Source organism: Nannobrachium achirus (assembly GCF_963921795.1).
Source record: "Nannobrachium achirus genome assembly, chromosome: 7".
NCBI lineage: Eukaryota > Metazoa > Chordata > Actinopteri > Myctophiformes > Myctophidae > Nannobrachium > Nannobrachium achirus.
Window position 1 is genome coordinate 45,183,813 of NC_137816.1, and position 25,229 is coordinate 45,209,041.

Below are 25,229 nucleotides of genomic sequence, written 5' to 3' on the forward strand. Positions count from 1 at the left end.
TTAGTTTAGTTGAAAAGTATTAACATACAGTTAAAAAGAATACACGTAATACAAAGAAACAAAATAGCCTGCACATATACAACACACTACTGGAACCTTTTCCAGTAACCAGGTCCAATATCGCCTTCAAATATCGTCTTCAAATATGGGTGATTATCCAGCTTAAAGTCAGGATGTGAGAGGACTGGTTCCCTCCTGTGCAAAGGTAATTACAGACCCGCTCATCCCCAGCAGTCAGAGGATATCGTTACACTGTGAACTCCTAAGTGATAATTTAACTCAGAGTACATGAATGAAACCAAATGGAATAAGGGTCCAATTGGTTCACATTACACAAAAAAAATATAGGGACAGTGTTTCCCCTATCATTGCAAGTCACATAAAATGTGTTTTACTACCATCACAAGTTGCCTAAAGGCACTTGTCTTTCACATAGAGCAGGTGTAGACCATACTTTAAACTCGAAAGGTGCAATTCTGGGAAATTGCAAATGTGGTTGCCTATTTATTAGGGGTGTAACGATATAATAACTGAATCAAAAAATCGATTTTAATTTGCAATGATCTACTATATCAATATGCAAAAGCAAAATATCGTACCGTTTTGTATCGTATCGTTTTACAATACAGATAATCGATTTTATGGAAACTAAGTATTTTGCCTTGTATTTAGCAATTTGAAGAGGGAAAATAAAAAAGAGGGGTCTAATTACTTTTTTTTTACTAATTCCATTCCATATAGCTACTCTTGGTCTATTGGTAAGTGTGTGTAATCTCTGGGCTCATGTCAAGGTGCAGGTTTTTTCATATGAGTTGAAATATAATGTCCATGTATTTGCTAGAGAATCAGTGTTTACTTATTTATATCCATAATTATAGACTTTCCCTTAAGAAAACCTGCACTATTGACATCTCTATTAAATGTATCGCTACACCCCTACTATTTATAGCCTATTTAGCCTATATGTTATAACATGTGAAACTTGACCAATCCTTGAGCTTGCACTACTCCTCCATTGAATGTCAGTGGACATTAGGAGTTGTTGGGCAAAGGGTTACTCTATAAAGTTGGGGTTTGGAGTTACTAAAGTTGGGCAAGAACTAATAGCAGGGACGTGCAGAGAATGTTAGAGAGGCAGGGGCTGAAATTCGTCGGCTATTTTTGTTACTTGATACCACGCTAAACTAAACTTAATCAAGTCGATACTGGAGTTGTGGTGTAACGGCATGGATTTCAAGCACAGAGAGGGCATTTCTTTCATAAGATGCTGCATTCAAGTTCAGGGGAGTTTGGACAAGACAATTCTCTTGAATGCCGCCTTCAGGTATGGCATGGAAAGAGGGCATTTGCATTTCTTTCACCATAGTAAAAGCTGCATTCATGGTCTGGAGAGGGCACTTTTTACAGACAGGTAAAAGGGCAGGGGTAGTTACAGAATGTGCATCTGATGTCTATGTGTGCACATACAGTACCCTCATTGGCTAAAGGTTTCTCTATAAAGAAGAATAAAGTTGGGACAGTACTATAGTGCTCCCTCATTGGCTACAGGTTACTCTAAAGAGGGACAGTACTATAGTGTTGCCTTTGATAGATAACTAGCTGTCATAAAAGTTATCTGACCTAGAACAATAGTTTGTTGCCTGTACAGAAACCACAATTAGTTACACAAAACGTGATGTTATGTATCTAATTTATGCTGAATGACCAGCCACTGTTTTATTCAATTTAATTTGAGAATCTATTTGAATCTTCCCAAGACTGTGAAAAACAAAGATGCACATTCTGTAACTACTCATGAAAAAACTATATTCACAACTTTCCAACATCCCATTGTGCATTGCGCAGAATGTGCAGGTAGCTTCCGGCGCCGCAGCCGAGAGTGATCTACAAGCTCACAACGGTTGCATCTGCGACGCGACGTGAGCTTGTATGTCTGCTGTTAACCGGAAGTGTCCCGCAAATAATGCTACAGTAAATTCTCGCGGAAACAGGTGGATAGAGCTGAGCGCAATAGGCTCAGTTGCAATGAGTTGCATTGGTGTGGACTGTTCTTTAGGGGAACAACATAGTTTTGAGATGTACACAATATAATTTTGAGATGTAGGCAACAGGCATAGATGACATGAGTTAGAGGATGTACAATAGGCCTACTTTTGTAGTAGTCAGATGGTCAAAAATGTATCTCACAAAGCAGGATTAAAAGTTAGCCAGATAAGGCCCGGACCGTGGCTTAGTGTCCCGGGCACCTAGGCTCTAAAAAAGCAGCATTGCGGATTCGAATCCCATTCCCGACAATCTTTGCTGCATGTCTCTTCCCATTTCTGTTTCCTGTCCAATTCCACTTTCCACTATAAATAAAGACAGAAAAAGCAAAAAAAACAAAAAACAACAAGTGGCCCGTGGGCTAGAACTGCCAGCGATAATATCTTGCCCGACAAATTATTTTTCAAATGTATTTAGGATAAGGACAGCAATATCTTTGAATTGCTAACCGGGTAGGATGAACAAATAGTTCCATTTGCATTCTTTGAATGTAATGTTTTCACTGTCAACTTTCCTTTTGGACGAAAAACCTCACAACCCAAAGCTGTGTTTCACATGCCTTAATTGTTTCTCTCCATTCTAAGGGACCCTGAACACACGAGAGAGCCCTTGTTCAAAAAGGAGTATCCGTCTCCTGATAAGATATTATTTTGAAACTAATTAAAGTTCAAGGATGAGGCCAGGACAAAAACGACTGCATTAGCGTTTAGCGCCAGTTCCAGGTCCTAAATTAGCCATTGGTTGTATTCTGGCACACAATCTAATGTCTAAAGATTTTGGACCAAACTTACTTTCTGACCTCTGCAATGCGGACCTCTAACCCTCAACATGGTTGAAACACTGGATCAACACTGAGTTGATTTTACTGTGTGCTCTTACTGTGAAAGCATGATTAGATTAAAAGGCACACTGTGGTCTTAGCTGAGATCTCACACTCACAGACGTCCACGTCCACGCAGACAGAACATCATACGCATACAATGGCATACAGTACAATGGAATTCTGGTGCAAATGCATGTACGTTTGTTTGTCCTCATATCGAGGGATTTATTGCATTCTAATAAGCATCAATGTGATTCAATACAGAAAGTTGGACTCATCGTCACGGAAAAATTCAAGACTCCTGAAATCCGTACATACAGTGAGGAAATTGATTCAATATAGAAAAATACATTCATTGTTTATGATTATCATCACCTTGTCATAGACAACAGCAGATAACCGATTTAGAGAGCTTTGTTGTTAGAGATAGGCTAAGACAAATCTTGGGAGACAGCTGAAATCGTGTCTATTATGTTAAGTTGTTGGTTTAAGAGTTCAGACAGAGGTAGACCTACAAGTGGAATGAACTGCATTTAAAAATAATTCAAAGAGCAATTACCTATATAGTTTTTCTTTTTTCTATATTGGTTGCTTAGACCAGTGCCTCTCCAGGGGGGGTCCGGGGACCCCCCCCTGGAGAGCCACTGGTTTAGAGACCCAAAATTATGGAACATGGGAGATCAAGCCTGTCTCACGTCATAAACCCTTCAATCACATACGCCCACGACCTTAATGGAACCACTAAAGCAGCCTATTTAAGCAGACTGACACTCATTCTACTGTACATGCTCAACAACAACATACTCTCTCCACTACCACTGCCAGCTCATCTGTGTCCAAAGTCCCACCACCTTCCCAGCTGGTAACCGGAACGGTCGGTACAACAAGTCGGACCCTTTCTTTTTACCGGACGCTCGGCCCCAGCGGTTCTCGTATTCAGCGGTTCTCGTATTCTTGTATCCATTTTACTGAGGTTAATGATAGGAATAAGGTTTAGTCATAGTTTTATCGAGGCTACTTTCCCATAGTAGCATTCAGGTCTTCATTATCTCAGCATGTCATTCAATGCAGGTTCACATCATGTTCATTTAGTAACTATGCATCTTTCATTTCAACCCTACTGAGGTTCATATTATATCCTCTATGTGATAACTTTATCTTGCCTCATGGGGGGTTGTTAGTTCAGAGTCAAGTCTGATGTCAATCATGCTTGTTCAGATTAGTTCTGGAGCATCACAGCAGCAGAGCCACACCTCCACATACAATGCATATAAGGTCACTGCAATAAATGGTTTTCATCTCCATGAGTGTCCCGACTGCACTCCATTAGCTATTCATGGACAGACATAAGTTCATTATTCATATATCAATACCTCAATGTCATATTGATTTGAACAAATCAAAACAGAAATAAACACATAAGGAAGAATTATGCCCTGTTCAGCAGTCAATGTGCTTTTTATATATGCTCCGTCATATACAACTGTCATGGAGCACTTAATGTAATTTATTGCCTTGCCACTTTTGTATGGGACTTTTTTTTTAATAGGCCCATCGTTCTTTATTTACAGACTCTGTTTAATGGATCATAAGTAAAGCACGTCATAACCTGGAATACGTCATTCATTCATTCCTCCAGTGCTATGCAGCCTTTCCAGTTTTGCTGGGTGTTCATAATTCTTGCAAAATGCAATGGTAAAGTGATTATTTTTCTTATGGGAATTGCAGCTAGATTAGGCTACTTCAGCTAGTATTGTATCATGTGGCTACCAATGTTAACGTTCAATACTCTGCTATATTTCCTCCAAGAACACTGAAAATGTTCTGGTAGAGTGAACATTCTTAATATGGAAAAATAAATTTCTTCTGGCACTGATATTAGTATGTGCAGGCCATTTTCTAAACAAACCCAAAAGTAAGAAACTTTGCATCTGAGGAAATGACATGAAAATGTCATGTCATACTACCAGGAAACAGTCATCCTTATGTGTACATATTTACACGCAGTCAGAGTTAAATTAACACAGGATTTTACTGTGTATGAGCAGATGAATTCAAAGAATCCCTTTGACATTTTACTCTAGCATGCCTGATTTGCGAGGTGGACATTAATTGCAGTTGATTTCATTGTGCCAGACAATAACAACCCCCTCCCCCCTCCAAAAAACAACAACTAAACAGTGAATCCATTTGAAAACCCTGTCCTGTGGTTTACAGCTGTTGCCGTGGGTCCTGTGAGTCTCCCTCAAAGCCTCTGTTGTCATAGAGATGTGGATGCCTCCCGAGGTCAGGGGTCGGTGGGTCACCCAGTGGCACCTCGTACAGGGGCTCCCCTCCCGAGACAGTGACCACAGTGACATCCGGCGGCGACGTCAAGGACGAGTCGACCTCCTCCTTCTCCTCCGCCGCCTCGACCCCCAGGGCCTTGAGGATGTCGCACTTGCACATGGGGCAGGTCCTCTTCTCCAGCAGCCACGGCTCGATGCAGGCCTTGTGGAAGATGTGTCCGCACGTCAGCACCGTCACCACCTCCCCCACCGCGTAGCCGTCGATGCAGATGGCGCAGGTGTGACACTCCGACGCCGTCTCCTCGTCGCCTCTCTTCATGGTCCGGACCTCCAGCTGGCGGATGGCCTTCTTGGCCTCGGTCTTCAGCCGCCGGTCGGCGCTCCGCTGCACCCGCAGGTTGTGGAGCCGGTGGGCCGAGATGAACACAAAGTAGGCGATGGACGCCGCCGTCACGATGAAGAAGGCGATGGACAGGAAGTATAGCCAGTACGTGTCCATCCAGGGTCCGTGGGCGTTGCCGGGCTCAATGACCATCCTGACCTCGAGGCCCCGTTTCACCAGGTTCACGATCTCCATGCCCGGGTAGTTGCCGATCATGATGGCCACGATGCCGGTGGCGTCAGAATGTGCCATGTTAGTTGTCCTGTTCCCACTGCCGTCCTCATTGTACAGCACCACGGCAGCCGCCCCCTGACGCTTGGCGGCGTTTATTTTCTCACTGAAGGTGCAGTTTCCCCTCTTGATCAGAGCGATCCACGGCGGGGAGCTGGCATTGCGGTTGCTAAAAGGGTCCGGGGCACAGCCCAAGGGGTCCGAGCTCGGCAATGTCACAATGCCAGAGGCTGCCTCCAGGGGGGAGTTACGGCCGTACAGTCCACACTCGCAGTATCGGTTCACTGTCTGATTGCTCAGGTTGTCGTAAAAGTTGATATCCACCAAGGCTGTCCAGAACAACAAGGCTGTTGAACGCTGGACAAGCCCCAAAAAACCCACCACCAAGAGAAGATATAGCTCTGTCTTCTTAGCCATGGCAGTGTTCTCTCCTTCAGAAGAACAACAACATGAAGCAGTCTATTGGGGTTTCTTTGGCTTGCAGGAGTAGTCCCTTGTCAATTCCAGTTCCTGTTTGTCTGCTCCACAGCGGTCTGACTGCTGCTCAGTTTCACTCTACCTGCTGTCAACGGTAATCTGATATGAGCCTTTGGTAACATAACACGGACTTTGCGTCAGCCACTCACCTCTCCTTATCTGCCTGAACCTTGAACACTGAGCACTCCTCTCCCTGAGAGGGCAGGGTGCTGGAATTTAACAAGTTGAAGTACACAAAAAAACACGCAACGTTCCCGACAGCCAAAGGCACAGCGTACAATAAGGGACAGATAAGAAATTGATAAGGACAATTTCACGGGCATAGGTCATTAAGACAAAGAGTCAGCTCAAGTGGAACGAATAAAAGCTGTTTACTTTTCCATTTGTCACGATGAGGTAGAAACTCTTCCTGTTTTTCAGGTTTAGCTGGTTCCTTCTTTGGTTCCTCCTCCCCTTTTTTACAGTGACTGACATAAAAGTAAGGTGAGATGCAGCTAAATGGTTTCACAGTGCACGTGCAGTACTTCCCTTATGGCACTACACACTAATACGCACATTATCCTAAAAGTGTTGGTTTACCCAACATGGACAGGAATATGCAATGTCAACCTGCCCCTATATCCTGCTGCAACAAAATACACATACTGTACACACACCAAGTGTACACAGAGGAGTCTTGCCAACTTGCCATTGTACTTTGCCACACAAGTGACCACCCCCCAAACACACACACACCGACAACACACACACACACTTAATAATGATCAACGGATATTATAATTATGTTAGTCCAATATTAGGAGATCAGTTAAGCACCTTACTGTTGTTTTTTTAATAAATAGTTATCGAATTATGGAATAAATTGCAAAGTATATTTTCGGTGTGAATATAACCGGATTCTAGCTGGTTGAAATGATAGCTAAAAAATAACTAGTCGTGTAATATCCGACTATTGCTCAGTGGGACTATAATGTGGTGTTTTTTATATAACTTGTTGTTGAGTCCGCAGTTCTTGATAACCAAATAGATAGTGTGCCACAGTTCTTCAAAAGATAATTCCTCTATTGAGGAAGATGTTATTGTATAAGAATAGCTGTTTTCTTGAAATCAAGTTACTGGTTTTTATTTGAGTAAAAAATCTTGGTAACACGTTCTATGAAGCCCTATAATGCATTATGAGGGCATTCATAATGCACTATAATGCTTTCATAATGCATTCATAATCATAACTACACTCATAAACACACAGAATGCTTCCTGATGCACGATATCAACAGTCATAAAACATTACAATGTAAGTGTTACCTAAGTCTTTTTATGATTTAAGAGCAAATACTGTCACCTACTGGTTGCTTTTGGAGTGGCATAGAGAGAGAGAGAGAGAGAGAGAGAGAGAGAGAGAGAGAGCGCATGAGTCTGAATATTGTCGCTGTCAGGTGGAAACCTCCTATCTCCATATTATTATTATTATCATTATTCATAAATGAATGCCCTTGATCACACAAAAGTAGCACATCCACAAGCTTGAGCTTGTAGATAGGGGAAAATTAGTCGCCCAGAGGCAGTACAGCAGTATATGGATATTTACAAAGTTACAGAGAAGTATGAAAAGAATAAAAAAGAACAGTACAGTAAAGAGCAAGGTACAACAAAGAAGGAAACAAAGAATATATACATAAAGTGTCAAAGAAACTGTCAAAGCTCAACGTGAAACAGCCAACTTGAACAAAAAAAAGCCAACCTTAAGCACAACTATAATACAATATAGTAGCCTGGGCATAGGCGATTTTAAGGGGTGTCCCAGGGTGCACTTGCACCCCCTGGCCACCAGGCGGCCATTTCTTTTTTTTTCTTTTTTTACTTTTTTTTTGTAATGTAACTTTATTTTATAATTATTAAATAAAACTGTGATCGTGGTTTGTAAAATGTGCGCAAAAAGAGAGGAGGGGCAAGTCTTTCTGTTAACAGGTTAGACTTGGCAGGCACTATGGGTGGTCTGTGAGATTAACACCATTATTGGCATTTTACAGATTGAGAAAGAACACAAAATTAAACTGCAGCAAATAATTGATCAGTATGCAAGTGCCAAAAACCAGAGGCTGCAGTTCATTGTGTAATAAGGATGATTGCTTGATTGCTTGATGATTAACTTGATGTTTGGCTTTATATGTCCTGTGCTGCCTCTGCCTGCAAAATATAAGTAAATAACTTTGCTCATGGTGTCTAGAAAAAGAAGCACCTGTTTTGCACTTTTCTTGTTTATATTGTGTTACATTTGGGTAAAAAATAAACTGCAGAAACCCGTTAAAACAGGCTAACAAATACAGTGCCCAAACAAAAGTGTCCATAACAGTCAATGTTAGTCAGTGCTACAAGTATCTCACCACCATGTCAAACACTAGCAAAATACTCAATACTACTAACACGACCTGATAGTGCAGAGCCAAACAAAAAAAGTGTCCAATGGTCAGTACAAAGAAAAACAAGAAAGATCTGCTAAAAGGCAAAAGTAACAATTTTGGACATTTCCACCCGACAGAGACGATATCCTAATTCAAATCTGACTCCAGATTTTGGACTCATGGTCATAGAACCCATTTCCCTTTATGGTTGTGAGGACTGGGATCCACTTGATAACAAAGACTTAGCAAAATGGAGTTCTGCAAATCTATTCTCCAGTCCACACCCAACGCAATACACCAAATAATGCTTGCAGACCAGAATTAGGGTGATATACACAGAATTAGCCTCTAATTATAAAAGTCCAAAAGAGAGCATCTAAATTCACCTAAAAGAAAGTGGCCCAGACACACTCCACTCCTAAATAGTTGATGGTGCATTTATATACATGTAGCACCTTTATCCAAGGCGCTTTACAATGATTGTGCATTATATTCACACACACATTCATACATCGATGGCGGAGGAAAACATGCAAGGCACCAACCTGCTCATTCGGGAGCAACTAGGAGTTCAGAGTCTTGCTCAAGAACACTTTGACATTAACTCTGGGGGAGCCCGGGATCGAACTGGGAACCTTCAGGTTCCCAAGCGGCCACTCTACCCCTGAGCCACTGCCACCCCTATAGAGAAACTGCAGACTAGAAAGATGCCCCTCAGCCAGGTGGTTCTGGGACTATGTTCACATATATCAGGGGTCTTCAACAGTGGGTCCGGGACCCCTAGGGGGTCCTCAGAGTTACTACAGGGGGTTCTCCAAATCTTTGTGTGATAGAAACGTTTTTTTTTTCTCTCCTTTTTATATTAACCAATGATGCTAGGGTTTGAGAACTTTAGCCAAAAATGTCTCATGCTGCGAGGCGTTGTGAGCTTGTAGATCGGCTATTTTGGGCGAAGAGTTTTGGTGTAGAGGGGACACCATGTACATGGTGAAAGGTCAAGTTTGGAGTTAAGTATTGATGGTTCAGGTGGTTCAATATCTGAAAACACAAGTTGACATGAATCCAAAAGCCAAAGTCAAGTTTATGAAACTACTATGAAACTCTCTCTCTCTCAACTAAGGGATCCTTGGCCTGAAAATGTTGAAGACCCCTGACATATACAGTAGAGTACACAAGCAGCAGAGCCGTCAGACAGCAATCCAACTAAAACTAATTATAAAAGAAAACAAAAAGAAAGCTATCTGACACATTGGAAGGAATCGACCCAAAACAGAGCAAATTGTAATGCTATTGGTTCTACACAGAGAATACACAATGTGGCAGAACACCTGAGCATTGGGAATGAGCCAAAACAATTGAGGAAATAATTTGACTTGTGTACAGACTCTGTGAGCAATGAGCATACTGTACTCACTCGCGAACAACAAAAGGCTGCCACAGGCAGACCTGGCTCCCAAGAGAAGACTATGTACCGGCACCCACTGCACACAAAATTAGCCGGAAACTGAGCTGCAATTTCTAACAGCTTGCCCACTGTGCCAAGACATCAGAGACATATAGGCCTACTTCCCTCCCACAGATTAAAAAGAGAAAAGAGAGTTGACCAAACATGACTAATAAGGAAAAGCTCATATCTGCTGGGTGATGCACAATGATGTGCAAACACAGCAGCAAGATGTGTGAGCTGTTCAGGTGCAGGAGAAGGGTGTCCAACAATGGAATACAAGCACCTTAAAGACTACTAATCATGTTTTGCATATTCCAGCAATATCTGAACCATGCTGATCTCAGTACATAGATCTGAACATGCAAACAGGCAAATACCATTAAACACAATTGCAATGTGATACAGCTCTGTTTACACGTGTTTATTCTATTTTAACTATTGGTTTTAATTGTTGTCTCCACCAGCCGAAGGCTGAGGGAGAGTATGTTTTCCCCTCCGTCCGTCCGTCCGTCCGTCCGTCCGTCCGTCCGTCCGTCCGTGCGTGCGTGCGTCCGTGCGTCCTCGCAGTTTGTGAGCAGCTAATCTCAGTCACCGTTGGCCCGATCGCTGCCAAACTGAGCACACACACTCCCTGGATGCCAATCTAGAACCTCTGCCCCACATTTTTCAAATCAGCCTCATGGTGGCGCTATAACAGGCCGATTTGTGTGGCCTGGTTGTTACCAGCTAATCTCCGGCGCCGTTGGCCCGATCGCTGCCAAACTGAGCACACACACTCCCTGGATGCTAATTCAGAACCTCTGCCCCACATTTTTTAAATCAGCCTCATGGTGGCGCTATAACAGGCCGATTTGTGTGGCCTGGTGGAGACCTGTGCTCGGAAGAGCACTGCTTCTAGTTTAGTTTCATTTCACACTCGCTTTGGTTATGTAAACGTATGTTTCCCATGTAAATAACCATTGGAATTGAATTGGGCATGATCATTCACCTGTAGGCCTACACTGCATTGTTTTGTACCTGACTGTGTGTGCACTGTGCAGTAATATGTAGGCTAAACTCACATACAAACACCACAAGGGGGTACCATTTACCCACTCTTGTTTCTCACATACAGTATTGGTCAATAACATTATCCTCTCTCAGAAAATAGGTTAGGTTGATCACCTGTGACTGTATCTCATCCAGTATTGCGAAGGAGGGCAGACTATAGCAGTTAACTTGACCACCACCTGCGAACAGTGATAACGCCAGGTCATTAAAACAATTTTTAACAAAGTCTGATATTATAGGCTAGCCTTGCTGTTTTGTAAGCCAATTTTGTAGCCCAGAGGCATGAGTTCAAACATAAGTAGGAAACATTACTGTTTGAAAATAGTAGGCTAAATATAAACTTTCCACTTTGCATCGTGCCATCATTAAAGTATGTAAAATGTAGGATACATGTGCGAAGTTCTGCGAAACGAGGCATGCCTGAACATATCCCTGGGACTCTGAGGGATCCCCCAATATTGGCTACGTCAGTTTGCGGTTTGACTTTGCACTTAACATCTTTGTCAATATCTTTCTTCAGTTTTTCCCCGCTATGGGGCCACACTCTGCACACACTGTAGAAAAGTATATTAATGAATGAGTACTTTCTACTTTTGGTACTTTAAGTACATTTTGATGCCAATACTTTGGTACTTTTCCTCAAGTACATTTTGAATTTCAGATTTTTAATTGTAACAGAGTATTTCTATATTGCAGTATTGATACTTTTACTTAAAGGGGAATACCACTCATTTTCAACTCTGAACTCTGTCGTTGTTTGAAAATAAGTCTGTGTTGCCTAGAGCTGGAGGATTGATTGTGGGGTCATGTGATCAGTGACATCATGAAGATGTACTCTGCAAGCCAAAGAGTACATCTTCATGATGTCACGAGCATTAGTGAGGACCAATTATATGAAGATAGGTTGAAAATGGGTGAAGTCATCCTTTGCACCTCCATGTAGCCTACTTCTGGCAATGGTTATTGCGACCATAGGTCGCAGTTAACTATGATAACCGTCACATCTTGTCTGTACGTCCTTCTGTAACGCCTCAATGTCTATAGCTGTTGTCACATTGACATTGTGACATCTCATCATCAAAGATCAAACCCTGAATACCCATGACATCACATTGTGACATCACATTCAGTCCTTGTTTCTTGTATGCCCATATATGGAGATCCCTGATCCCTGATTTACAGTTGTAAAAAACAATTTTTTTCAGTAGAACCACCGATACAACCAATATGCCCATAAAAGGGGACAAGTACTAAGAGACATACTGACATGCACAGATGCATGTCTGGGGTCTCGAGTCACAGCACACAGCTGGTTTTACAGACAGGAAACTCCATATATGGTCATAAAAGGGATTATATGTATGATGTCAGACGTCCTAGACGTCATAGGACTTTCACATAACGAGTAACCGAGTAAGCATGTCAGTGGTCTCACAGCACACGGTTGTTTCTACAGACTCCAACTTTTGCACATGGATATCTCAGATCTTTTCCTACAGTATGATCTAGATGGTTCCCCTGCCGTTACTGTACTTGCACAATGTACAGTTGTATGAAACTTTTTTTTTTTTTTGTAGAACCGCCGATCCAACCAATATGCCCCATATCTCCATATAAGGGTAACAGGGATCTCCATATATGGGTAACTGGTCCAATATATATTAATAATGAATTCCGTCCAGTGCAAATTCCTGGTATAATATAGGCTACATGTGCTTCACAACTAATAACTAATTTGTTTCTCTCCCAGGCCTGGGTCTGTCTCAGGATATAGCAGGGGCTACGTTCATGGCAGCTGGAAGCTCCGCACCCGAGTTGGTCACAGCCTTTCTGGGTAAGTAGAATCAAATAGTATCAGCAATTATGACAATGAGCTCCAATGGCATCAGTGGAATCAACATTTAATTTGATTTATTTGTTCCTTTGGGAGACAGTATCAATGAACAGAACATTCAAATACAGCACAGTAAGAATGTGGTGTAAAAATAATAGGGATGGTCCGATCAGGTTTTTTGGAACCGATCACCGAGCACCGATCACAAAAGTTTGATCACCCGATACCGATCAATCACCGATCCGATCAAGTTATTATTTATATATTATTTATATTTTCTAAATGTTAATGTTTTAACTTTAATTAATTAATTCACTCATGAATTCATTTATATATTTGCCTTATAGTTATTTACCAGCATTACTATGTATTTATTATCATAGCAGTAACTAATTATTCCTTCAGCACTGTGGAAATCAATACCCCAAAATGCCCTCAAGTGGGCATACTGAACGGCTGGTTGATCGGATGCACCGATTGGATCGGATCGGTGAATTTACCTTTTGATCTAAACCACCGATTATCGCCGATCACGCTTTGATCGGCCCGATCCGATCCATTGCCGATTGATCGGTAACATCTCTAAAAAATAAAGGTTAGTTAGGTAAGGATCATCCTTAGTCCCTGACATAACAATAATACAAGATAACATTGACTCATAACAGTCTTCTCCCCGACCCCGTTGCCGAGCTCAATGACCATCCTGACTTCAAGGTCCCGTTTCACCAGGTTCACGATCTCCATGCCCGGGTAGTTGCCGATCATGATGGCCACGATGCCGGTGGCATCAGAATGTGCCATGTTAGTTGTCCTGTTCCCACTGCCGTCCTCATTGTACAGCACCACGGCAGCCGCCCCCTGACGCTTGGCAGCGTTTATTTTCTCGCTGAAGGTGCAGTTTCCCCTCTTGATCAGAGCGATCCACGGTGGGGAGCTGGCATTGCGGTTGTTGAAAGGGTTGGGGGCACAGCCCAGGGGGTCCGCGCTTGGCAATGTCACAATGCCTGAGGCTCCCTCCAGGGGGGAGTTACGGCCGTACAGTCCACACTCGCAGTATCGGTTCACGGTCTGATTGCTCAGGTTGTCGTAATAGCTGATATCCACCAAGGCTGTCCAGGACAACAAGGCTGTTGAACGCTGGACAAGGCCCAAAAAAACCACCACCAAGAGAAGATAAAGCTCTGTCTTCTTAGCCATGGCAGTGCTCTCTCCTTCAGAACAGCAGTCTATTGGGGTTTCTGTGAAGCAGTCTATTGGGGTTTCTTTGGCTTGCAGGAGTAGTCCCTTGTCAATTCCAGTTCCTGTTTGTCTGCTCCACAACGATCTGACTGCTGCTCAGTTAGCCAAAGGCACAGCATACAATAAGGAACATACAATAAGGAACAGATAAGAAATTGATAGGGACAATCACGGGCATAGGTCAGAATGAATAAAAGCAGTTTTTTTCCATTTGTCACGATGAGAAGAAACTCTTCCTGTTTTTCAGGTTTAGCTGGTAGCTGGAGAGGAATTGGTCAAAAATCATCAAGTTTGCGCAATTGTTGAAGAGTTTTTGATGGGAATGGGAATAAGGTTTTCAAAAACCATCGCAAACGAGTTGGGCTCACCCCCTACTAGTGGTCTGTTTGTAATTAATCAAATATTAGATAGGTCAGTATATGGTTGAAAATCCAAATAATTGATAAAAGAGATTTTTCAAAGGGACCAACTAATTTGGGAGCAATTAGGGGTTCAGAGTCTTGCACAAGAACACTTCGACACTAACTCTGAGGAGGCCCGGGATCTAACTGAGAACCTTTCGGTTTCCAAGCGGCCACTCTACCCCTGAGCCACTGCAGCCCATATAGAGAAACTGTAGACTAGAATAGAAAGATGGCTCTCAGCCAGCTGGTTCTGGGACTAGTCTGTTCACAAGCAGCAGAGCCATCAGACAGAAACCCCAGGCCACTAAAACCAAATTATAAGAGAAAATAAAAAGAAAGCTATATCTGACACATATGAAGGAATCGACGCAAAACAGAGCAAATTGGAATGCTATTTGTTCTACACAGAGAATACACAATGTGGCAGGACACCTGAGCATTGGGAATGAGCCAAAACAACTGAGGAAATAATTTTACTGTACACTCACAAGCGAACAACAAAAGGCTGCCACAGGCAGACCTGGCTCCCAAGAGAAGACATACTGTGCTCCGGCACCCACTGCACACAAAATTAGCCGGAAACTGAGCTGCAATTTCTAACAGCCTGCCCACTGTGCCAAGACATCAGAGACCTATAGGCCTACTTCCCACCCACAGATTAAAAACACCCAAAGAGAGTTTGAAAACATGACTAATATGGAAAAGCTCATATCTGCTGGGTGATGCACAATGGTTCAGGACAGGAGAAGGAGGGGGTCCAATGGAATACAAGTACCGTAAAGACTACTAATCATGTCTTGCATATTCCAGCACCATCAGAACCATGCTGATCTCAGTACATAGAACTGAACATGCAAAACAGGCAAATACAATTAAACACAATTGCAATGTGATACAGCTCTGTTTATACATGTGTTTATTCTATTTTAAAAATTGGTTTTGATTGTTTAGTTTCATTTCACACTCGCTTTGGTAATGTAAACAACGTATGTTTCCCATGTAAATAACCCTTGAAAAGAGAGAGAGAGAGAGAGAGAGAGAGAGAGAGAGAGAGAGAGAGAGAGACCTAAACTACGTCATAAATGTGAATATCATCTGAAATCATAAAATATTGAATTAAGAAAACGGTTAATTTCAATGATGATGATGATGAGGCCAATATCTCTTAAGGATAGCATCTTCCTTAGACAATTAGGGAGGCCTACAATTCAAATGGGTCTAACTGTGGCCACAAATTATTATGCAAATTGGGCATGATCAATTTTCACCTGTACACTGCATTGTTGTGTAGGCTTCTACCTGGCTATGTGTGCAGTAATATGTAGGCTGAGCTCTCATTAAAACACCACAAGGGGGTGCCATTTACCCACTTTTGTTTCTTACATACAGTTGGTCAATAAAACTATATAGCCTCTCTCAGAAAATAGGTTGGGTTGATTACCTGTGACTGTATATCTCATCCAGTATGCGAGGGAGGGCAGACTCGCAGACCACCACCTGCAAACACAACAGTGATAACGCCAAGTCATTAAAGCAATTCTTAATCAAGTCTGATATAGGCTAGCCTTGCTGTTGTAAGTAGCCTAAACCAAAAGCAGAGTTACAGTTTAGGCATTTAGCAGACGCTTTTAATCCAAAGCGATTTACAATAAGCAGAAGAAGGAAACATTAGTCTACTGTTTAAAGATAGTAGGCTAATTCCTAATTATAAACTTACCTTACCACGTACGTCACATATCGTGCCATCATTAAAGTCTGTCAAATGTAGGGTGTCACAACATGTGCGAAGTTCTGCTAACCGATGTATCACCCCAACTCTCCCAAGTCTGTGTTATGAACAGGGGGCACTGATTTGGAGGCATGCCTGAACATATCCCTGGGATTCTGAGGGATCCCCCCATATTGGCTACGTCACTTTGCGGTTTGACTTTGCACTTGTAACATCTTTGTCAATATCTTTCTTTTTTTCCTCTCGCTATGGATGGTCATGGATCGAGCCACACTCCAGACATTGTGAGCTTGTAGATCTCCTGTTTTCAAAAGATTTCTTTATTTGGAAACTTTAAATGGGACATTCTGCATAAAGTAGACTAGCCTACTTTCTACTTTTGGTACTTATTAGCCATAAATCATAACTCTTGTAGAGGTGTTTTATTTTGGGACGTTTTCTTATAATAAAATAAATAAAATACCTCTACAAGAGTTATGATGTATGGCTAGTAGCCTACTTTATGTAGATTTTGATACCAATACTTTTGTACTTTTACTCAAGTAAATTTAGAATTCCAGACTTGTATTAGAGTATTTCTACACTGCAGTATTGATACTTTTTAAGTAAAACATTTTAGTAGCCTATACTTTTTCCACCACTGTTTGTACGGCCTTTTCAAAAGCACATGACAAGTCCTTCCCATATGACTTTTCATGTTGTGTAAAAAGTCCATCCTAATGTCCTGTACCATGGGGGTATTAATTTAACAAGACTGGAGTGTGTTCAAGCCAAGCGGAATGACTGCATCTCGTGATCCCCATTCTTAGTAGTAGGGCAGCCTCCAGACCTTTAAAAGATGCTCCCCCCTAATATTCTCCTTTGCAGCTCGTAGTGTGTAGTGGTAGACGCAGTTTATTTATTTTTTTACTGGCAGTGGCAGTTAATTGTTTTAATGTTTGCCTGGCTTTTTACTTTACTGTACAGGAACAATCAAATGAGTCCTTAAAAAACATTTCAACCCTTTTAATCAAATAACCATGAATCAAGCGACAGCTGCGCACAAGAAGAGAAAGGATTTTATACCTTATTTTTTGGGTTTGACATTAATTTCCTATGGCACAATTCATCTTGTATCGTTCACTGCTACGTCAGTACAAGCATCCCAGTCTAGCAGGGTGCGTCGGGCTCTTGGTAAGATTGTTTTGTTTTCAGATTTTATTTTATTTTATTTTTTTAATGTGTGTGATGTGTGAATACATTGTGACGTTAAAGTATTACATAGCCTATAAGTTAACTGCAGCTAGCAGGACAAAGTCCTTTGAAACCTTTGCTAGATCATCTGGGGTCCTTTCTTGGAAGCTTCCATAATGGTCTTTTTTTCACTATTTAGCCTCTAAGTTAGTAGTATTGAAATTACTTTTATTTATTTATATTTTTCCTGTTATTTAATTGTTTATTTTATTCTATTTAAAATAAATGTTGCTCAAAGTGAAAACAACAACTATAACCAACCAAAAGTAGCCTATGATAACAATTAAAAAGTAGTAAAAAAAATTATCAAAAAAAAATATATATATATATATTGTGGTTGTAAATCAGCAACAGGGTTTTTGTTTAATGAATACATTTTTAGATGTCTTGCCATGCTTATCAGCCATGCTGCTGTTATTTCAGAAAATGAGACGGAATGCATCTCACCACAGTCATCTGAGTTTCCTGGGGGCTTCTTCACCGAACAAGAAAGAAAGGATGGAGGACTTGTTATATATTTCATGATCATTTTCTACATGTTCTTAGCTGTTGCAATAGTGTGTGACGATTACTTTCTTCCATCCCTAGAAGTTATCAGTGACCGTAAGTAGCATGCACTATTTAGCCTTTAACTTGACTATAAATAATACTTTATTATTTGGCAGAACATTATAACCTTATATTCCAAAGCATGCAGCATAATAATAATTTTGTTTTCAATCGTACAAAATGTGCCTTTACTCTCGAGATGCCAATACACACAATAATTAAATGCCATCTCGAATTGAAAGTTTTTACTTTCAGTAAGATTACAGTTCACTCAATATTTCTGCTTATACTTAAAGGATGACTTCATCCATTTTCAACTTATCTTCGTATAATTGGTCCTCACTAATGGCACCATTTTTGTCTACTCTGTGTCTCAGAGGAGGATTGTGGACAGTTCATAATCCCGCCTACCAGTGACATCATTGATGGCGAATCCAAGCTTATAGAAACTGCATGCAGGATTTCTATTCCTGAAAAGTTAGCATGCTATAATGGAAGCCATTGTTCTTGTGTTAATACAAAATAAAAATACAAAATGTGAAATGTTGCTGTCTAACAAGGATGGGCTTCTGAACTGTCCACAGCCCTCCTCTGAGAAACAAACCGAGTAGATTTCTTAATCATATTATCATGAGCATTAGTGAGGACCAGTTACAGTATATGAAGATAAGTTGAATGAGTGATGTCAACCTTTAATCACACTTTTGTACCAGCACTTCTGCAATGGTTATATACTGTAGGCTACATGTGCTTCACAACTATAACTCATTTGTCTCTCCCAGGCCTGGGTCTGTCTCAGGATGTAGCAGGGGCTACGTTCATGGCAGCTGGAAGTTCTGCACCTGAGTTGGTCACAGCCTTTCTGGGTAAGTAGCATCAAATAGTAGCAATGAGCTCCAATGGCATTAGTGGAATCAACATTTAATTAAATGTATGTGTTTATTTGGGAGAGACAGTAGGCTAGCTATACATGTATATCCTACAGTACAGTAATGATTACTGAAAGTTCTGTGAAGATCCTTCATGCTGTATCATTTGTCAGCATCATCTTCAGTAGCGCCGTGTCTTACGTTCATCCAGATGTTGTTTTGTTCACCAGGTGTTTTTGTAACAAAGGGAGACATTGGAGTAAGCACCATCGTGGGATCAGCAGTCTACAACCTCTTAGGAATCTGTGCTGCCTGTGGACTTCTGACCTCTGCTGTATGTTCTCAATCTCTCTCTCTCCCTCCCTCCCTCCCTCCCTCCCTCTCTCTCTCTCTCACACACACGCACACGCTCTCACACACACACACACACACACACACACACACACACACACACACACACACACACACGCAAATGAATTTGTATTTACATCCCTATGGGGACCGAAAAAGTAAGTAGCAGCCCCCAACCATACCCATAAATGGCTAATCCTGTAACCCTGACTGCAACCTGAATCTTTTACTTATAGTAACTTGCACTCGCTCGCTTGCTCGCATGCACGCACGCGCAGTCGCGCACACACACACACACACACACACACACACACACACACACACACACACACACACACACACTCACAAAGTTATGTGAAAGATTGCCTAACAATGAAACATGTAAGACAGTGACAGCGTTCTAGGTCAAGGTGGAAGAATCATTGTGTACATTTCACCATAATAAAGCGCTGTAATTTCCTCTCTCAGGCGGGTCACCTCACCTGTTGGCCACTGTTCAGGGACTGCCTGGCCTACGGCATTAGTGTTTCCGCTGTTATTGCCATCATTTCTGATAACAAAGTGTACTGGTGAGTGGATGAATCATACTCAAATGACACAGTATAATTGCTTCCACACAAACATTTTGTGTCACAGCATCATATTGTATACACACTGTGCTGTATACACTAGCAGCACAATTTAGTTTGTTATGATAAAGGTAAAGAAGCTTTTTCATGTTACTGGATGATCACCCTGCCCACAGCAATATGTAACAGCGAATGATAATCAGCCCTGTACTGTATGTTTGTTTGTCAGCAAGAAGAGGAGGGAAGAAATGGGCAATTTTCATGAAACTCAAGGGAATGATCAGTAGGCTGCTCCGAAAAGATGATCAAGTTTAGACTCAAACTGGTCAAATCGGTTTCACAATTCGAGAGACTTATAACAAGAGGTAGAGAGAAGAATACCTGGGCGCTTAAGGAGAGCCTAGCCAAATAAAATACTGTAGCACTCGACTGTTCTGCACGTATTTATTATTTTGCAGGGGTGACTGACATCTTTCTAGGGCATAAAAATAGCGTTCTATTTTGATTGTCTTAAGTACCAGCTCTTATGCCTTAACTTAAAGGCCTGTCCATACTGTCTCCAACCACCGATCTTTTGAGGCCTTTAAGTTAAGGCATAAGAGCTGGTACTTAAGACAATCAAAATACAGCCCTAGTGTCAAGTAAGCGGTGCTATTTATGAGTTCATATCATCAAGCGTCCCTCTAGCCAATCACAGCGTGTCCTGCAAAGCTTGGCCAATGGGACCCTGGGTGTAGAACAAACTTTGAGCCGTTTGTGCCAAGATGTAGGCCACATCTAGGCCAGACGTAGGCGCTTCAGTTTACTTTAGCCTTGGACATTTTTGAACGGGTGTTTTTCCCACCAAAGCCAGATGTTGGAGCTTAGCTCCTGTTCCAGGAGCAGCGCTCAACAAGAGGTGTTGGTGTGTACAGGGCAGGGACGTGCAGAGAATGTTAGAGAGGCAGGGGCTGAAATTTCTAAAAGGGCCTTTTGGTGGAAATATCGAAAATAGCAGACCTCCGAGTTCACAGCTTGGAGGTCGGCTATTTTCAGTGCATGACACCACACTGAACTAAGCATAATCAAGTGAATACTAGAGATGTGGAGTATGGTATGGATTTCTACACAGAGGGCAATTATTTTAACATAAGATGCTGCACTCAAGTTCAGGAGAGTTTTGACAAGGCAATTCTCTTGAATGCCGCCTTCATGTATGGCATGGAAAGAGGGCATTTGCATTTCGTTCACCATAGTAAAAGCGGCATTCATGGTCTGGAGAGGGCACTTTTTACAGACGAATAAAAGGGCAGGGGCTCAAGCCTCCTTTGATGGCTATGTGTGCACGTACCTGGTACAGGGTTTGCTCCACAGCTGCATTAGTTCAATTTATAAAGTTTCACTTTCAAATAATAATTATTCATTTTGTAGGTATGACGCTGCCTCTCTGCTGCTGGTGTATGGGGTCTACATCGTGGTGCTGTGTTTTGATCTCCGCATCAGTGACTTTGTCCTGAGGAAGTTCAGCCCTTGCTGCACCCGTCTGGGGAAGAAGTCTGAGGAGCCAATAGAGACACAACCTCTGTTGGGCTGGAGCACCGACAGTCTCAGGGTCCACAGACGATCTAGATCAGACAGCGGAATCTTCCAGGATGACTCCGGTTACTCCCACCTCTCCCTTAGCCTGCACGGCCTGAATGAGATTCCTGAAGGTTAGATGGCAACTCATGTCTCATGTCTATGTTCATGTCTCCACCAACTAGGACATTATGTAGTGCAATGCATTGGTTCTCAAAGTGGGGTCCGGGGACTCCCAGGGGTCCTTGAGGGAGTTCCAGGGGGTCCTCAGCTAAATGATATTTAGGAAGAGACAAATGGAACCAAATGGACATTTTGGTTCCATTTGTACACTCTCTGAGTTAATTAACATTGATTTTAAAAATTGGGGTCTCAGAGATAGAAATGCCATTAAATGGGGGTCCGTAGGCTAATGCATGTCAAACGGGGGGCATTGAAATTAAAATGGTTGGGAATCACTGCTAGAGCCATGACAACCCTCTCTTATGGGGGTCCCTGGCATATCTTTTCAAATGCGGGTCTGCGGGATAGTGGGATACTAAGTGTTGGGGGTCCTTGACATGAAAACGTTTGAGAACCACTGGTGTAATGTATTTGCTGTAAATACTCAGCTTACAAGTTAAGCCTAATTTTCCAGTTGAAAGTCAGTTATTCTTGGCAGGCGACATTGTCGTACAAGACAATATTAATGAGGCTCTACCTGTCTGTCTGTCTGTCTGTCTGTCTGTCTGTCTGCCTCCCCATTTTACAGTAAATAAAGGCGTTTTTGCCATGCCTGACCACGACCTCAAGCGGATTTTCTGGGTGCTGTCTCTGCCCGTTATCGCCCTACTCTTCCTCACCATCCCTGACTGCAGAAGGAGGTTCTGGAAGCCCTGGTTCATGGTAACCTTCTTCATGTCAGCCGTCTGGATCTCAACTTTCACATATGTTCTCGTGTGGATGGTCACCATAGTTGGTAAATGCAGAATTTTGTTTTTAATCAATCAGTGATTATTTCTGAACGTATTGGACATTAAATCAGTTTTTAACCTTCAGGCCATACTGTACTTTGTAGCTCTGTTTCCTTGCAGGACTGTCATGGGAATCATGTTTAGTCCAAAATGCGTATGGAAACTTTCATAACGTGACCACTTTTATCTCAAATGTATTTCTCCAAGTTGTGTCAGTCACTCACTATAAGTCACGGAACCCCTGCATGTTTGAAACTTGTGAGAAACGTTTTTTTTTTTTTTTGATATTTAGAGTAGAATCACATGTTGGTCTGCTGGGTAATTCCTGGGATGCCTTTGTCCCGCACAGTTAGGGGGTAGTGTAGCTCCAGTGAGCTGTGTACAGTACACTATGCATGCATGAGGCTTCAGCCCAGCAAGCCACAGTGGGATTAGGGTCTGCCTCAGCCCCAAGGCAACACAGTCATGTGAGCCAGGGTTTTGTGTGTGCTGAACAGTCATGGGTGCAGCAGGAAGAGTTTTACCTCCCAGTACAAGAGAAAGAAACAGTAAACCTGACCATAAGATCAGCCTGGAAGGGCAGCTTGGTCATGTGACGGTAGTGGAGCTATTGCAATATAATGGGATTATTATTCCTTATAGTCGCCAGAAAGGCTCACGTGGAGAAAAGATTAGAACAGGTAGGCTACTATGAATTCCCAGCCCTTGGAAAGCAATAGTCAGTAATGGTTTTGATTTGTCTTGTATCATTGTTGCCTGCAGCTCTGGTGCGTTAACATCTGCAAAATGGAACAATGGACACTAGCTTCTCGAATAGGCTCAGCATGTTCAGAGAGTTCAACTGTTGCTTGGGAGGACCAGTAGTTTGTTAAAATAACACATCTTTAAAATAGAATTTACAGTATGCAGACGCTCTTAATCCAGCGACTTATAACAATAACAATACATCAACATCAATACATCAAATGCCTAGAAATAGTACTCAAAAAATGTAGGTAGACGAAAACTATTCAATCTATGACTGTATAGAATCTAATGACTATAATAGGCAAGCTTATCTTTACCCAGCTATATTTTGTTGTTTTTTGTCTATTGTGTACAGGCGAGACCCTTGGCATCCCTGATACAGTGATGGGCCTGACTCTGCTGGCTGCTGGGACTAGTATACCTGACACTATAGCAAGTGTTATGGTGGCTAGAGAAGGTAACCCTTTCACTGTTTAACCCATTAAAACCAGGAATCAGTGGTCTTAAGATTTTAGTTTTTCAGGACTTACAACAGTGGTTTAGATTTAGAACAGTGGTTCTCAAAAATAGCAGATTATACAAGCTTTTTTCTTTTACACTAATCTTCTCTTCTGGGGTTCACACACACACACACACACACACACACACACACACACACACACACACACACACACACACACACACACACACACACACACACACACACACACACACACACACACACACACACACACACACACACACACACACACACACACACACACACACACAAATCAGATGGGGTTATTTTATGTTATGTATGCAGGTTAGGTGGGCTGAGCAGCCTTGATATGCATAAAACCCTGCCCCACCTTCTCAGACCCCCACTAGATGGCAACATCGTTCTTTTATCGCTGAGCAGCACAACTAAAGCAGTTGCTCTTAAAGGAATAGTTTAACACCAAAATGTTTTTTTTTTTCTTCTATCGATTACTCAATCCATGGAGACTTGAGTTCAATATATATATATATAATATATATATATATATATATATTCACCTGTTTCTGTGGGAGTTTACTTGAGATTATTTGGACCTGTTTGGACCACACTTCCGGTTTAACAGCAGACATACAAGCTCGCGTTGTGAGCTTGGAGCTTGTAAACACACTCGGCTGCGGCGCCGGAAGCTCGGTACAGCGTCTGCGCAATGCACTATGGGGTGTTGGAAACTTGTGGATATATATATATATATATATATATATATATATATATATATATATATATATATAATTGTTTTTGTTTAGTTTTTTTGCGTTCTTAAGCAAATAATTTGATTTTAGTACGGATGGAAACACAAATGCATTCGTTTCTGAATGGAACATTTATGACCTACAAAAGTATAGGCCAGGGGGTATGGACACTATAGGATTCTTTTACCCTTGATTAAATCTTTACCCAGTTAATATTTTCAAACTCAATCTCCAAACTCCAAACAGGTCATTTTGGGATAACTTTAAACTAATCAAACCATTCTGTAAATTGCACCTCAATCTTTCCGAGTCCATGTTATCATATACAATATTCAATCATGCAGTAATTGTAGTTAGGCTATAGTATCAAACCTCGAACACCTGCTGTCATCTGTTCTGCAGGGAAAGCTGACATGGCCATGTCCAACATCGTGGGCTCCAACGTGTTTGACATGCTGTGTCTGGGACTGCCCTGGTTCATCAAGACTGTGTTTGTAGACACCGTCAACCCAGTAGAGGTCAACAGCACTGGGCTGGTTTTCGTCACATGCACACTCCTCCTTTCCATCGTCTTCCTCTTCACAGCCGTCCATGTGAACGGATGGAAGCTGGACTGGAAGCTGGGAATCGTTTCACTCTTCTGCTACCTTGTCTTTGCCACTTTGTCCATCCTGTATGAACTTGGAATTATCGGAAACAACCCCATCAGATTTTGCAGTGACTAAGACGGGACCAGAGCAAACCATACCAAGAAAACTAAAACAGTAATCCATAACCCTGACCGTTAAGGGGTGCCGGTCGCTGAGTGGTTGAGGCACATGC

General features: G+C 41.9%; 3 protein-coding genes across 3 annotated transcripts; 1 reads left to right on the forward strand and 2 right to left on the reverse strand.

Moving 5' to 3' along the window:
• Nucleotides 1–3,062: 3,062 nt before the first annotated feature.
• Nucleotides 3,063–6,500, reverse strand: LOC308288243 (E3 ubiquitin-protein ligase RNF128-like). Its single transcript, XM_080729627.1, has one exon. It carries the CDS (start codon nucleotides 6,182–6,184, stop codon nucleotides 5,078–5,080), a length of 1,107 nt encoding a protein of 368 aa, XP_080585753.1. The 5' UTR covers nucleotides 6,185–6,500; the 3' UTR covers nucleotides 3,063–5,077.
• LOC308288785 (RING finger protein 148-like) lies at nucleotides 6,390–14,174 on the reverse strand (the record flags this gene model as incomplete). Its single annotated transcript, XM_080730255.1, has 2 exons — nucleotides 6,390–6,437; nucleotides 13,641–14,174. 2 exons carry the CDS (start codon nucleotides 14,172–14,174, stop codon nucleotides 6,390–6,392), a joined length of 582 nt encoding a protein of 193 aa, XP_080586381.1.
• A 3,194-nt stretch (nucleotides 14,175–17,368) lies between these two features.
• On the forward strand, nucleotides 17,369–25,132 carry slc24a5 (solute carrier family 24 member 5; the record flags this gene model as incomplete). The annotated part of the gene is made up of 9 exons (XM_080729253.1): nucleotides 17,369–17,522; nucleotides 18,006–18,185; nucleotides 18,914–18,997; nucleotides 19,231–19,334; nucleotides 19,820–19,920; nucleotides 21,331–21,611; nucleotides 22,229–22,435; nucleotides 23,533–23,634; nucleotides 24,810–25,132. 9 exons carry the CDS (start codon nucleotides 17,369–17,371, stop codon nucleotides 25,130–25,132), a joined length of 1,536 nt encoding a protein of 511 aa, XP_080585379.1.
• Between the last annotated feature and the right edge of the window lie 97 nt (nucleotides 25,133–25,229).